Here is an 11,685-nt window from a genome sequence, read left to right on the forward strand (position 1 = left end):
TTTCTGAGTTTTCTTTTGTTTTTTTAATCAAGGCTCAAGATTCTCTGAAGTGAGTCATGATTTCTGGAAATCCCATTTATGAATGGCTCGGATGTTTAAAACTCATCTGAAAACCTGATCCCCAAAGCATGAGTCCCTTTTAGCTGAAGAGCCAGAATTCAAGATACCACCACCAAAATACCCCACCAGATAACCCAGACAAACATGTTATTCTGACAGAGTTCTCAATGTGAAGGTCACGACTTTTCCCTTCATGGAAAATATGATTTTCCAACACAGTTATGAAGAGCTCACCTGTCAGCTATGCTTCCTGGCTGGACTTCCTTGACAAAGATACCAACTTCTCCCAGGCTGGGATTTTTCAGGGCAACCACACTAAACCCGAGACCACCAACAGAAGGTTTATCAATTGTTATTGATTCTATTTGTCTTCCCTAATAAAACAGAAGATAAAATGATTCACTAATTTTCAATGCAATGGAATGAGCCAGTGTTAAATTTATGAACACTGGGAGAATTATTCTCCTCCTAAGACTAAACAAAAGGCAAAACAGCGAGTATGTTATTTCTATAAAAGCTCCTCCATTTATTATTTTTAATATAGCAATGTATTGGATATGCAAGCACTCTGAGGTTCTGAAACCTCAGGGAATTTAAGAGCTGCTTTCACACTTCATTCACATTATGAGATGAATTCCAAACTGGATGAAAACTATGAACGAAGTGCTGTCTAGAGCAATATATTCGGGATTTCTGGAAAAGCTGTATAGCTGAACTAAATTACTTGTCTTTTGGCTCCCCTTGTTTTTAATGCTGATTTTTAGGTGTGCGTTCAAAAGACTGCAGCTTTTAAATAAAGAAATCAATTTCTTCCCCCTCCCTGCAGCTTCACACTTGAAGGTAAAAAAAAAAAGTTTGCTTTTGCAACTGTTTTTCAGCTCTAATACAAGATTTTTGGGGTTGTTTACTGGGAAATATTAGTGTGAGAATGCACTGCTATCACAGCTCTTTTATTCCAAATAATGTGCAGCCTTTACTGCTAAATCTTATCTCTGATGAGTTAATGACACACTAATGAGAAGAGTAATGCTCAAAATATTACAGCTACATTAAGGTAGTCAATTAGCAACAGTTATTTAATATAGAAAGGCATGACTAACCAATTAAATTAATGGTTCAAAATAACCTAGAACAATGCATCTGTGGTATAAATGCCAATCCCACATGGGTGGATGTCTGCACCTGTACAAATTCTTAGGGAATTTGGTACATCTGCATCTGTCTAACAAAGTTAGACATAGATAAAGAGTTAAATGAAATATTACATGCTAGTTCTTTTAATCCTTTGCACTGTTCATAAAGTTGGTACATTTCCAATTTAAAATGCACTTGATAAACAAGTGCCTCTATCAAAACAAGTTGCTGCTGAAAATGTCCATTTTCAATTAAGTATCATCAAATACCAAAAAATGTTTCCTGGCAACTGAAATTTCCTTACTACATTGGTGTGTTTGGTAGAAAGTAAAACAGAAAATTGGCAAGGGAAGTTAAAAAACAAAACAAGCCACCAAGCCACTTCCTATTGCTGACATTCTCTTCCACAGGGAAAAGTTTTTCAACATTTCTATTCTCCCCTGGTTAGGAGGCCCCACACTCCCAGACACATAACAAAAAAAGCAGCATGAAATGCTCCAAGATGGAAAAAACTTTGCTGTACTAAACCTTAGAGCCTTACCCTTGCCATTTGCTGGATGATCATGTTAAATTCATTAACTCCCAGGTTTGGAGTGAAGGCTGATGCTTTAGGTCCAGGTGAAGTGCAAGGTGTCCCAGCAGTGACTGATTTGTCAGCAAACACCAACAGCCCCCTCTTGGTAAAATCAAAATCCACTGAGCGGTTGGGAGGAATGTAATTGAGCTGTTGAAAATGAACAAAGGTGTGAGAAAATTACTGAAAAAGGAGAAAGGTTTTCCACAAATGCCATTTTTTCTGCAGGCTGCCAAAGGAGCAAAAACGCCTGTGTTCATATATGCCCATTCACAAATATACTCACATGTATAAATCAGGCAGTGTTAATATATAACCTATAACCAAGCTACCATATCAAATTTAAATTGTTTTTCAGGAGTTTTCTGAATGTTTCAGTTGTGTTTCTACTCCACTCATTTCCCTCTGTTTCTTTCATGCTTCTCCCTATCTGTGTCCCTTATCCTCTTTTCTCCCTGGTATTCCAGAAACAACACAAGCAAAAGCACCAAACACTAAAGAGGCTCTCAAGAACTGCTGAAACTGTTAGGGAAACCTAAACAGAGTTTTTGGCACAAAAATTCAAATATTTTGAGTCATTCAGGAGCCTGAGGCCTGGTTTGTATTATCCCCTCCCCAAATAGAGCCTAGGGTACAAACTACCACTCAACATGTTATCACTGCTAGAAATTGCACTTCTAGTCCTCACTGATAATGAAGAAATGAAAAATATTCCTAGTGTGACATAATAAACTGGAAAATCCCATCCTGAATAAAGCTGCCCACACTTGAATAGAATTTCAAAAAAACCTGCATTTTCTAGATACAACAATTCTGAGCATTCTGAATACAAACCCCACTATGCCTCACTCACTTCTTAGATACATTTGCATTTTCCTATATTTTTTAATAGCCTGTGGGCGTGCACCCAAGCCTTGGAAGGAAGGGATGCAGCAGCTGTGGGAACTTGGGAAGGAGGGATAATGAATGGCACAGCCACCACCAGTGGTACATCTGGCAAGGGACAGCCTTGTCCCCCTGCCACCCACCCTGCTGTAATTCCAGCTGGGCACAGGGACAGCACAGACAGGGGTTGCTGCTGCTCAGTCCCTGCTTTTAAGTTTGCTGATGATTTTGACTTAACTGCAGGGTGAGACCTGTCCATGCAGTTGTGTCACAGATGCCCATACCCACAAAATCAAGTGTCACTTGGCTTAATAAACTGATATAAACCACACAAGTTCCAGCCTCTGCTGAAGCCAAGTTGTTTTAAAACTCAGTTGGGTACAGCTGCATCAGAGCTTGGGAAATCTTCAGGCTGGGTTTTCTACACTTTACTTCCCAAAGCAGGTTAAGCATTCTTGTAAAAATTAGCAGGAACTAAGTGATGTCGTTTTTTAGGGAGAAAAAACGCTGCCAGTGAGCTGATAAACAGCACTTAGCTTCTCTGAAAAACAAAGGTTCCCAGTTCCAACACTGTTCAGGACTCCAAATACTGGAGCTGATGTCTTTTGCAGATGTGTTTTTCCAACACAACCCTGCCTCTCCCGCATCCCTTTCAAAGCACGTTGCCCCGTGACCTCTCTGTTGCAAAACCACTTCTCATTTCAGCAGAGCCTCTGCAGACACCAGCTCCACAGAAAGACCAAAAGGCCCAACACTCACCAACACCACATTACAGCTTATTAATGAGGACACCCTCATTAACACACGCCCACACATCCTGACTCGAGTTCCCCTCGCTTGGAGTTATCACCACACCAACAACAGGAATTCTGCACTCACTTGCTCCTTCAGCTGCTTGATGGATTGCTGGAGAGTCAGGATCTGGTTGAACAGGGGGCTCCTGAGGGTGTTCCGTAGCACAGCCAGGTTCTCCTGGTGCTGGGAATCCCTTCTCTCCTGCAGCTTTGCCTGCAGGCGATCCAGGATCTGCAGCACCTGCTGCTTATCTGCACCACAAACGAGGCCAGGTTAGGAATGGAGCTTCTTTGCTCAGTGCTTGGTAAAAGGAATCATTTTCAGACCACGTACCTGCTGCTGGATTTTCGGGCATGTTGAGGGGTGTTTTTGGAATTGCTCAGAATAACCTAGCTGAGGCTTAAAAAAAAAAATCAGATTAATAAGTGATAGATCTAAACAGAACAGTAACATTTGATAAATGCAATAACATTAAGCTAACTACAACGAATTTAATAAAAAATACTACTACCCCAAGTATTTACCCCAAGTTTTTTACACCAAGTATTTAACAAAGCTCTTAACATAGCCTCAGCATATCCACAAGATTTTCCTTGTTCCACATGCTTTTCCTTTCACATAGAGGAAGGAATATGAACAACCGTTCCAAACATGAATAAAAATGCAGGTTATGAAAAAAAAAACTGGAAAGGAAAACTGAGACACAGATATGTTCAACCAAATTATTGTGAATATTGACATTAAAGTTGTGATCTTCACAGATACACACAGAGCTAAAATCTCCCTATTATTTAGAAGTTACTTTTCCACCTGATCGTTTGTAGACAGTATTCTTATCATGATAGTTCAGCCCTGCTGGATGACAATATAGGTGAAACTTTGTGTTTCCACATAAAACAGTGAAGGTCCCTCCACTCATGGGACAACAGAGAATTAAAGCCCAAAATTTGCTATATTAACCCCTATTCCAACACACTCCTGAGGAAGGTCTGTTCTAATCACAGCCTGATTTACAATAGATGAAGGAAGCCTGTTCTCCTGCAGGTGTTTGCTTTTCTCTTTTCTACATACGTGAACAACAAAATCTCCTTTATTAAGCTTTTAAGGAATGGAATATCCTTTATCAAGCTCCTCCACAGTGCCAAATAGAACAGGTCTCCAACAGGGGCTGAGGCCTAGGTGGCAGTATAAAAACAACAGACTTGCAATTAGCAGAGATGATAAATTTGTACCCTTGCTTGCATGTTATTAAGTTGATGTGGAGCCTGTCATTCTGAGATCTATCAAGGCAGCTCCACCAAACAAGATCCCTTCACTTAGTACAAGCTCCTCTGAAAGAAGTCAGCCATTTAACAGCACAATTTACATAATTTTAATTCTATCCAGTATATAAGTGTGTAATTTCAGAATAATATATTTGGAATTATTTTGGAACAAGACTAGCCACATCCCTCTCTATATATAAAAGCTTTTTATGTTTTTTTTTAGTCTTGCAGCTGAAGAGGAGCAAGGGTCATATGGTGAACGGGACACCAGGGTAAGCACATTCCAGGGGCTCTCTCCCAAGCAAGACCTCTGATCCTTTCAGCTCTGCCTCTGACCCTGTCTCTGCTCACACTGAAAACATCTGGAACTCTGGGAGGACACTCTTATATTTACTGAAATATTAATTATGCAGGTGAGTAGCTTCCCTTCTCCTGCACAGTCAGGTTAAGTTGATTTACCTAACTGGAAAAAAGAAGTGGATGGAGGCGTGTCACAAACCACAGTTTCAGATTTATGCCCCCTTTGCTGTGCATATCTGAGCAGCTTTGCCTCCTGCAGGAATTCCTGCAGAACTTGGTGGGTTTGTGTGGTTTCCACTCAGGGCCAGGCAAAACGAGTCCCTTTGCAGCACTCCCAACAGATTTAGGGGGTCATTTTAAATCAAACTCGTAGCAAGAGTTGAAGCAGCAAAGCCATACAACCCCCTGAAAGATTTTCAGGAATGCATCTGAACTTTTGGAAGTGCTGGAGCTTTATTTTCTTTTCCATTCGAAGTAAAACATTTCTAAGAGCACAGCAGCCTTTGATTCTGTGCTGAGAGCTGATTCTGAAGAGCAGATGAAAATACCATTTCCTTACACACTCCTGAGTCTTCATTAAACCCAAAAGACAAAACTTGACCTCCTCAACTGAAAATTCTGCATGAACCTTAACAAATCAGGACAAAGAATATGGAAATTTGTTCTTTCTTCCCGGTTTAACTTCCCTCCATTCGCTTCCCTCCTCTGTTTTTCTGCCTCACATCAGCAGTTAAGAGGAAAGCAAGCAAACCAAAATGAGAAAGGGAAGGAAAACAACTCCTGTGAGGAAAAGTGGCTTGAAACACCTCTAAACCAGCAGTGGAGTGAGGAAAAGATTAAACTCAGAAAAGAAATCCAGCACAGCAGGAAATAATGACGACTTGACAGCCCCATGCCCACCCAAGAGCCAAAGCCAAGAGGCTGGTCCAGCTCCCCAGCCCTCTTTCATGCATTTATTCTTCCCTTTCCATTTTCCATTCAGCTGATCCCATAGTGAGCTGGAACAGGGAGCTAAAGACTCAGAAAGAATCCTTCACGTTTTGGTGGGGTGAGCTGTGTGCCCAGTCAGCTCCGAGCTGCCAACACTGGCAGGAGGGGATGGGAGGGGATGGGGGTGACGTGTCCACACCTCACAGCAGGACCAAACTGCACCACCAGAAACACCCGTCCCCAACCCAAAACAGCCTCCAAGGGCTGAGCTAAAACCATCCCCAAAATTAATCTTTTGTCCTTTGCAGAGGGTGTAACAATAGCAATTATGGCAATGGGGAATGACCTGAGAAAACTGGAGATTTAAATTTAAGGAGAAAAATTACAGGTGAGAGGTCTTGGCTCTATAGAGGCAGAAGTTCCCTGGAGAAGGAGGTACAAAACAGGAGGGGGAAAAGAAAAATATTAAAGAAGTTTCAGCTTCTTGGTTGAGCTGCTCCAAGTGTCCCTAAGAGCCACTGCAGGCCACTTGTGCCAGTGGATGCCCAAGTGGATCTCAGGTGGTTGAATAACAGTTCAAGTTTACACAGCACTTTGGGGTTCCTCGTGATCAAAGCTGGCCTCCAGACAGCTTACAATGCTTTTTAGTGATTTTTTTTTGATGTAATGTACTAAAACCACACTCAGTGTTTCTTTGTTCCCCTTTTTCCATAAGAGAATGGGGTGTAAAAAATTAAAGCAAACGGCTCATTCTGGTGTGAAGGGATCCCTGAAAACATAAACTAATTTAGAATTTTCAAGTCATGGGTAATTGAGGACAGGTCTCTAAGACCAGCTTTTGGGCACCAGAGAAACTCACAACTCCATGTATTACTGATCTCTGTGTTTAAGAGCCCAAATAGTTTATCATTAAACATTTTCCAAACACACTCTAAGTCCAGGCAGAGTGTCAGCAAACAGCTGATAAATTAGAAAGTCCCTTCCTAGGTGTTAATTTTGAAGAATGATCCAAAACACTTTGGTTTGTCCTGTTTAAACCAGTTCATGCACTCCACATCCTGTTCCTTAGCTCCAGTCTCCAACTTCTGTAGATGCTTATTTATCTTATTGGAAACCTCAGCTCAACATTTATGTCACAACTTCCACCAGAACCATAAAATCATCGAGAAAATGATGGATTTCAGAAGGTTGAGTGTTTTGTAACCCCAGAACAGCATCCATCTGGGGTTCCACTGTCTTCACTTCTCAGAGCTGAACTCAACGCATCCGAGGGAGTGGGAAAGCTTCAGAAGGTTTTGTATGAAATCCCAAGACTTGGATCTTCTTCAAAAGCAGCATAAGGAAAAAGGAATTCCCCCATGCTGGTGCCAGCAGAGGGTCATCAGAAGAGCTGAAAGGTTTAAGTTTTCCATTGCCATCACCCCCCTGCCAGATGCCTGCCACTTGCAGGGAGACACGGAGAGCCCTGGCACGAGCCAGAGGGGAACACCAACAATCCATCAGTGGCCATGACAAACATCTGCCCTCCACAAAGGGCTGCTGGATGGTGGAAAATGGGGTCTGGAAGAGGACACAGTTCAGCCAGCAGAGACCACTCTGCCCGTTTTTTCCCACTCATGCATAACCTCCTCTGCCCCACATCCTTCAACAAAGTGCATCCCTGCAGGAAAAATCCGGCCTTATGGGATGTTCTCCCCACTCAGCCTGGCTGGAACCTTTGGGGATATTAAAACCCACAAGTGCTACCTAACTGCTGCCATTTCTCAAAGACTGCTGAGACAACCTGCCTCAGCAGCCTGCCACAGGAAGAGCCAAAGGGTTCATCCCAATCCAAAGTCACCTTTCTGCACCAATGCAGTTGGAATTTTCCCTGGACCTGTTATCATGAGTGACTAATACAGTGCATATCGTCCTCCTCATCACAGAGACCTCTGACTCGGAAAGTTTCGGTTTAAAAGTTGATAAAAGCAAAAGCAAGGAAAAACAGCCTTTGTTAGTGTGATCCTAATCCAAAATTGTCCTAACACACCATCAGCTGAACTTCAGATATTTAAAATTTTATCATTTACATGCCATCAAGTGACTCCATACTGTGAAAAAACACTATTCTAACACATATTTTGCTGTCCTACACCTTATGCTAAGTTTTACTCATAGTGTACAGAAAAATTCAGTCAGACCAAGCATAGCACATACACACCTTTCCTCTGAAACCACCTCTGCTCTGTGCAATGCTGCAGGATTTACAAAAATGCTGTCGAGCACACACCGACTGCTCCAGGCACTTGAAAGAAGGAAAAAAAAAATGGAACACTTCTGTGAGTACCTGAACACAGATACACCACACATCTCCAAGGTGCGGTGGGTCACAGCTAAATATTGTTAAAAATAAAAAAAATACAGTGTGGGCAGGCTGAGTTTTACACACGATTAGTGACTACAAGAGGAGGAAAGTGAAGAAAACTCAGCACTCTGCACCTGTGATTACCAGTCTTGGTGCACATCAAGAGGAGGAGCCTTACTCAGTCTCCAGGCATGGTAAATTCAGCAAGCAGAACCTGAATTCCTGTGGACTTCAGCCTCTAGGGAAGTGCCAGTGTGGGTTCTCTGTTGTCTAATAGAAAGTTAGAGCTCATGCCAAAGCTGTTCTCCACAAAGCAAAGAGATGGTCTCAGAAACCTGTTCTCATGGAAAACTCCTTTCCAATATCTAAATATTGTCATTCTCAATAAATCCTAGGTACTTTGATGACAGTGTACACAACTAACAAATCACTTCACAGGGAACAGAGCTGTTAGACCTGCAACCATGCTGAACTTCCAAGGGTCAGAAATTAGAAAGGAATGCGGAAGAACAGTTTTCCCATTAACCACCCGTCAACAAAATAAAAAGCTGCTCTGCTAAGAATGTCTGGACTGACAGGTACTTGACTGCAAGTGTTGCAACAGGTGTGTTACTGCTCTCCTCACCCTGAGCCAGCCTCTCCAAGCAATGGAAACTGTTTGCACAACGACACACCACCAGGATGACTTCAGTGCCGTGGAGAGCCTTTGGCTGCCATCAGGAATCACACAGCCCTGCCCTGCCTTTACTGGGGTGTCAGGGACTTGTCGAGGTCCCTGGTGCCAGAAGGGCTGTCACACGGGGGTCTCTGTGTGAGTGCAGGCTCACTCCTGGCCATGGCTACACTGGTCAAGCTGCTGCTCACAGGTCTGGCTCTGGAAGCAGGAGATGGTTGGAAACCCTTAGAGAATTCTAGGATGGGTCAGGTTGGGAGGAACCACAGTTGGGTCATCTGGTCCAACCTCCCTGCTCAAGCAGGGCCATCCCTGAGCACAAGGTAGGGGATTGAGTCCCGATGGATCTGGAATGCCCCCAGGGAGGGAGGCTCCACACCCTCTCTGGACAATCAGTTCCAGTGCTCTGTCACCCGCACAGAAGTTCATCCTCACATCCAGGCGGAACTTCCTGGGCATCAGCTTCTACCCACTGCCTCTCGTACTATTGCTTGGCACCACCAGGCAGAGCCCAGCTCCATCCTCTTGGCAGGCTGGAATACTTGTTACAGATAAACACAGGTTTTTATCCCCTTTGGATATTCACGCACACATTTCAGCCGGTGACCCACACCGCCGCGTCCGAAGGGGAATTCACCCGTGCAGCACAGCCCTCTCACCACGCCGACTGTCCCTTCCTATCTCATCCCACCCCATCCGTGCCATTCCCGGGGCGGACGCGGTACCTGCGGGCGGGAGGCGGCGGCGGCGGTGCCGGGGGCGGGATGCGGGGATGCGGGAGCGGCGGGATGCGGGAGCGGCGGGATGGCCGGCGGCGCTCACCTGGGCGGAAGCGGGAAGCGAGGGGCGATCCCGGCTCACCTGCGGCGCAGGAAGCCGGGGCGGCGCGGCAGGAGAGCCGCCTCCCGAGGGACGGCCGGCGCTCGGCCCCTCCCGGCCCCGCGGGGGCAGCGCTGCGGCGGGACACGGGCTCCGGCCGCCGCGGGAAGTGCAGGGCTCGCGTTTCACAGCCCACATTGAGTTTTTAGTCAATCTCCAGGTGAGCCTGACCCGCCAGCCTGCTGATGGATCATAGTTTGGATCTGTCATGTGGCCTCCAGGCTCCCCAGTGAAGGCAAACCGCGTGTGTAAATATTATAGAAAAGCTTGTTTTTCACTTATTTGCAGCACATCGGTTTCCAGACTCAATGATACTCTGTGATTCTATGTTTTGAACTCCTTAGAGAAGGGCACGTAGAGCCGGCTTGGTGTGAGGGCTGTGTTCCCTTTGGACACAGGGGTGTAGATTCTCAGGTGAAGTGAGTATAATAATATGGGTATAATAATATTTTTATAATTGGATGCTCTGCTCAGCCTCAGCAGCACAGCCCCTGCCACTTCACAAGAGGGAATGGCAAAAAAACATAGGAAATCACTGATGGAGTGGAGGGATTGTAAGATTTCCCCCACAGTACCCCAAAACACACCACGTCACTGTGGCTTCCAAGACACAGAACGTTGTCCAGAATGGCAATAAAAACACGGTTTTCCTCCTGCTAGTCACTAAACAGTGAACAGGCACCATTTCAGTTGAAATTAATTGTGTGAACTGTGTGTGCTTTCTGAAACCTGTACATCAGTCTGCTTTCTGACTTCTTAAAATTATATACATACACACATAAACCAGTTAAATAAAGTCGATAAATACAATTTTTATTCTGCTACACAGTTTCACGAGCCCTTTCTGCTGACCTTACACGGCCCCGTTGGTTGCACAGGGTAAGGGCTACAAGAGGTTTGGAGATCAATTGCTCATGAGTTCAGATTGATTTCCCCTCGTTCTGGCACCCGTTTGCTGAGCGGCAGCAGCCACACCGGAGCACACAGCACGCTGAGAAGGCACCACTCCATCCCCCCTGCGAAGGGCTCCGAGCGCGCGGCTCCCCGGCCCTCACGCTCAGCTTTAATTAATGTGGCGCTGGTGAGAAGTGACAATTTCCCTGACAGTGATGAACAGCGAGCGGTGTATTTATCCACGCGAGGGACGCGCCGCAGACAGGAGAGCCGGGCACTTTTCCCATCACAGCACCTCCGTCTCCATCTCCGAGGGCCGAGTTCATCCCGGAGCGCGCTCCGGCCCTGCCCTTTTGCTTCCAGTTGCTGAGAGGAGTATCAATTTTCATTTGCATACTCTGCCTGCTGAAACTCCAGGCTGCCAATCCAGTTTATGTGAAATCTCCCAAAAAGCTGTTAGATGGCAATATTTCACGTCGCTGGCTGAGCTCTTTGTCAGCCATCCACACGTTTTAAATCCGCGCTTCCATGGGTTCTTGGAATATCTGGGACTGGGACAAATCCTTCTTTGGTACTGACAGGTTCCAGACAAGTCACCACGCACCAAAATAATGCCCAGAAAACCCAAAAGACTTCCAGAAGGGATGGGTAGCAATGATGGTCTCCTCAGTACTATCTCAAAGTTGCTTTTCCAGCTTTTAAGTTCAGTTTTCCAGTTTTTAGGGTCCCTACTTGTTTTTCAGGAAACGCTTCTTGAGCAGATGTAAACTTGGGGCAGTAGTGTTGCCTTTCCTGGGTGTGTTTAATCCAAAGGACCTCTCCATCTCCTGTAAACACTCTAGGATCCCTTAGCAGTTTGTAAGTGGAAAACTGATGCTTTCAAACAATAGAGAAACATGAAATAACCACAATAGCAAAACAATAAATAACGGTAGTAAGAATAGGGAAAGGT

At 44.7% G+C, this 11,685-nt stretch overlaps 1 protein-coding gene across 5 annotated transcripts in view; it reads right to left on the bottom strand.

Moving 5' to 3' along the window:
- The window catches only part of PATJ (PATJ crumbs cell polarity complex component), a 141,899-nt gene extending 132,073 nt beyond the window's left edge, over positions 1-9,826 (bottom strand). For 4 of the 5 annotated variants that reach the window (XM_063406946.1, XM_063406945.1, XM_063406947.1 and 1 more), the window contains exons 1-6: positions 9,686-9,826; positions 8,144-8,227; positions 3,782-3,847; positions 3,533-3,699; positions 1,736-1,918; positions 295-434 (exon numbers count right to left, since the gene is read on the bottom strand). In XM_063406946.1, the coding sequence (XP_063263016.1) occupies positions 295-434; positions 1,736-1,918; positions 3,533-3,699; positions 3,782-3,803 (512 nt within the window). In that variant the 5' untranslated portion in view covers positions 3,804-3,847; positions 8,144-8,227; positions 9,686-9,826. The remainder of the gene's footprint in view (positions 1-294; positions 435-1,735; positions 1,919-3,532; positions 3,700-3,781; positions 3,848-8,143; positions 8,228-9,685) is intronic. The other variant, XM_063406944.1, reaches the window with a different exon arrangement.
- Between the last annotated feature and the right edge of the window lie 1,859 nt (positions 9,827-11,685).

This window comes from Prinia subflava, chromosome 10 (genome assembly GCF_021018805.1).
Source record: "Prinia subflava isolate CZ2003 ecotype Zambia chromosome 10, Cam_Psub_1.2, whole genome shotgun sequence".
Lineage (NCBI taxonomy): Eukaryota > Metazoa > Chordata > Aves > Passeriformes > Cisticolidae > Prinia > Prinia subflava.